The sequence below is a fragment of the Limulus polyphemus genome, unplaced genomic scaffold (genome assembly GCF_000517525.1).
Source record: "Limulus polyphemus unplaced genomic scaffold, Limulus_polyphemus-2.1.2 Scaffold7993, whole genome shotgun sequence".
Taxonomy (NCBI): Eukaryota; Metazoa; Arthropoda; class Merostomata; order Xiphosura; family Limulidae; genus Limulus; species Limulus polyphemus.
In genome coordinates, this window is record NW_013673603.1 from 22047 (window position 1) to 26533 (window position 4487).

A 4487-nucleotide genomic window follows, 5' to 3' on the forward strand; every position below is an offset into this window, starting at 1 on the left:
ACACCCTATTTCGTTGAAATATTGGTTCAAAAGAAAGAAATGGTGCCAAGGCCATTAAAATTGCTGAGAAAGCCAGTAGATTGACATTCTGAGCTTCCAATTGGTCATTCATTTCATACATAGAAGTAAGAATATATAAGGGAGCATTGCCAAAATGAAAAGAGGTGGGTGGGGTGCCATTGTGTTTGATTTATCACATGAGCAGTATCTTAGCAAATTGAAAAGATAAGAGGTTCATATTTTATATTCTAGCTTGTCAATAACAGTAATTTGAGTTTCTAATTCCTACAATACTATAGACTAAGTATTTTGACTTCAGAAACATCTAATTTGAACCTGATGTTTAGCTGTGTTTTTAATATTTACTTTTAAATTAAGAAATTGAGTAATGTATAGTACTAAAACTTGAATTATAATCTACAGTTTGATATCAAACTTACTGGCATAAGTTCATGAAATAGTAGTTCAATAAAATTTTGAATGAGAGTCAACAAGCGAGATGACATAGCCTTTTGACTGTGACCAGTCTCGATAGGGTTAAGGAATTTAACTCACCAGTAATGATCATCACAAACTACTCATAAAAGATAACCTGTGCAAGGGTATAAACTTAGAGGCTTTTCAATATCTTAGGTTAATTATATTCTAAATGAAATTATTTTAAGTTATTGTCAAATTTGTATCATACTCTCACTGACTCTTACTTGTTATTCTATAATCTATAAACCTTGTGTTATTAAATACCTTCTCATTCAATGAAGTAATTACAATATATAAATATTTAAGTAAACTACAAAAAATTCTATACAGACTACATCTAAAGAAAGGATAGTGTGAATTTTACACAGCATATCCAAACCTAAGAAAAAAAAATGGTGAGAGAGCAAAACTGTCCTTGAAGTTAGTATTCCAGCCCCAATATGATGTTTGGATGTAAATAGCAAGTCTTTAAAGTACTACTATACTAAACCAAACCTTTTATTACTAGAGTAGCTCCCTACTGGTTTCACTCTCTAACACAGGTATTCTGTTGAGGTTCTCAGTATATATAGATTCATTGGGAAAGGACCTCATGCAATGTTCTAGGAGGCAAAGCTCAGCAATTCATCAATACTACTGATTACATATGAGCAGGGATTACAACAATTAGTCAAAATTAGTGTTTCTGATTATTACTGTTCTCAATTATTCCAACAACTCATTAGTCAAAACATTAGTGGTCAGAAAATAAATCACCTAACTCAAATCAGTGTTTCAGATTACTGATATTTTTAGATTATTCCAACAATAAATTAAATTTCTAAATTACAATTAAATTGATTGTCATAAAAATAATCAAGTAATTGAAATTAATTTAGGATTATTACTATTTTGGATTATTCCAACTATCCAAGCAATCGAAATACTGTTACTATGTTTGTCGTTAAGTGCAAAATTACATAATGGGTTTTCTGCCCAATTTTAACCTTAAGTAGTTTTTAACTTCAAATATATTCAGCTTTGATGATTCAGGGGTCTTGGTTTCAATTTCCATTGCCAGAAATCTTGCTCACACTGTATTTGTTATGGCAAAGTTAGCAACTAAGGCTATCTGCCATTGTGACTAATTTTTAAATACACGAATAGACAGAAGGCAACTATCTAGCAGCACCCACTACAAACATTTTTTGTTTACTTTCTTTTGTCTTTTTGAAATGCTTACTAGAGTGAAGGCAGCACCCACTTTATAATATTTTCATGAAATGGCTAGACAAAAACAAACTGATTATTTTTGTAACTTGGCTAAAAAACAACTTATAAAACTACAAATGAGGTTTTGATACCTGAGGTGGGCATAGCACAGATAACCAATAGTATGTGTTTAATAGCAAACAAACATAATGGCAATATATTGGAATAATCAAAAATACAGAAAAACAGAAATGCCAATATTAATTAGTTGATTACTGTTGCAAACTCTGACACTAATAATTTAACCCTACTGACACAGGTCTTCCTATGGTCTCAGGTCAAAGGCCATGTCATAACATTTGTTCACTCGCATTGATAATTTTATTGAACGACTATTTTATGAATGTATGTCAATAAGTTTGGTATCAAATCATAGATTATAATTCAAATTTTTGTATTATACATTAGTTAATTTCTTAATTTAAAAGTAAATATTAAAGAAAAATCCTAAGTATTGATTTTTGTGTGTCATGTGGTATGTTAAAGGCAGCATTGGTTCAAACTAATGTTTGTGAAGTCCAAAGTCTGTTGTTTCTTATGAATTAGATACTCAAATTACTGATATTGACAAGCTAGAATATAAGATAAGAACCTCTTATCTTTTCTATTTTCTGAGATATTAATACATTTATTGAAACAACCAAGGTGGCCCCACCCACATCTTCAATTTTTGAAAATACTTTCTCACGTACAGCTACTTCACCCAATGACATATGTATAACCAATAGAAAGCTCAGAAACATCCCCCTAGTGGTTTTCTCAGCCTCTGCAAAGTATTTCCATAGCAATCTCTTTTTTTTCATGCTAGGTTCCAAGTGGTAAGGTAAGACATTAATGAGCTTGAAAAATCATATTTTTTAGATCCAAATATAGCTTTGTTACTAAGTTTGATAAATTATAGTGGAATTCTGTGGTATTGATATAGTAATTTATGATTTTATTTCAAAATGTATATATAAACCTAAAAAAATTTGTTTTCCATCCTCCACATGCAAAATTTGATAAGGCTTGGCAACTTTTTTTGGCAAGCACCAAACAAGTACAAAGATCATAACTAGAAGAGATAATTGTTTTCTATACTTCTTTATTTACTCTACTATGTCCTGAGAAAAATAACTGAAGTTTAAGAACTTATTTGTAAATAGTAATAATGTATATACGTATATGATGTATTATAACTGAAATGTGACTGTATTTTACTAAAACACAGTCAAGACATGTCACTTTGTAAAGGCTAGTTTTATACTATTGGATACAGTAACATGAGTACATGTGCACCACACCATTGTAACTTCTGTAATGTTAGCCATGCATAGCTGAAAGATAAATAAAATAAAAATGATAAATATATTTGGATGTATAATGTTATGAGATTTCAGTTTTTTAGAATAAACATTTGTGTTTTTGTGTTATAAATTGTTCTCATTGTAGAACAAAAAAAGCATAATTTATATCTTATTTCCAAATTTTATGTGGTGGTTACCTGTACAGAGATACGATAGTGAAAATAACATATAAAATAGTTTTTTCTAATAAAACATCTGGAGGTTATAAAGATTTTGTAGGTGAAATTAGAAAATTTTCTGATGCATAAAAGTATTTTTAATCTTAGAATAAAAATTACTTTGAATGTTGGATAGTCAACAATTGAAAAGAAAAATGCATGAGAAAAACATTACTAAAAAAATCTTAAAACTTGATAAAAAAAAACTGATATTTTATGAACGAAAGCCTTTTAAGAGAATCTGTGACAAAAGTACTCAAAAACCCCAAAGATATTAAATGACTTGTATGTAATTTAGATCACCTTACAGTTAGAATAATAATAAAAAAAAAATTCAGAAGCATTAGTTATTTCCATAAAGTTAATCAATTTATGACACTATCAATGCTCATTGGTAATTGATTGTATCAATAAACTGGGTTAATTGCTCAGCTCAATTTGCTAGTGAAATTAACAAATTTCATTTGTCTTCTATATACATAAAAGAGCAATGAACAGACTTGTTATACTTTTCATACAAAAATTAACTATTTTGGTGTATACTTTCTTCAGCTTTTGATTATTGTTCACCACTTGTTGGAATCACGTGCTAGGTTTGGCTATTAAAGATTTATAAATTAAAAATGGCCAAGGTGAGCACAGTACTTGTACTTAAATACATTATGGACAGCCATCCTTTAAAATGCTTTATTACATGCTCATGTATACAGACAGACTCTGGCAAACTAAAGACTGAAATAATTCCAAAAGTTAGATAAGTACAAGTGCATCTAAGTCTCACCCAATTTTACAGTGAAAATTCCCATAGTAATGCAACAATACCATCAAAAACAGGCAAGTCAGTCTTCCAGGCAGTAATCAGCAGTGTAAGTGCAAAATTTTTAGTTTGGTTTTGCTCTTTATTTTTTAACATCAATTCTTAGTATGAGGAATATTTTACAAATGCTTATTTTGTGTAAACTGCATTCTATGATCTTCAGGACTACACATTAGTTTCCTTTTTTTTAAAAATCAACTCACAAATTTGTAAGCTAAATGCTCTAGCATTAAGGTAAACCCAGGAGATTACTTTTTAATGAAAGAAACAATAACAGGCTCTAAGACTTATCTTTAAAAAGAAAACTTACCAGGATTACCTCCACCTTGGTTCTGAGAAGCATTTACATCCAGACCAGCAAACTAGTTACATCAGAAAAGTAAAAATAATTTCTTTACACAAAGAAAAACAAATATATATATAATTTGATTTAAC

The 4487-nt window shown here is 29.5% G+C and overlaps 1 protein-coding gene across 1 annotated transcript in view; it reads right to left on the reverse strand.

Moving 5' to 3' along the window:
* Positions 1 to 4487, reverse strand: part of LOC106475031 (putative ATP-dependent RNA helicase an3) — a gene marked incomplete at its 3' end in the record, with an annotated part of 31797 nt that overhangs the window by 21669 nt on the left and 5641 nt on the right. Inside the window, exon 2 of the mRNA XM_013935728.2 lies at positions 4363 to 4414. Within this exon, the coding sequence (XP_013791182.1) occupies positions 4363 to 4414 (52 nt within the window). The remainder of the gene's footprint in view (positions 1 to 4362; positions 4415 to 4487) is intronic.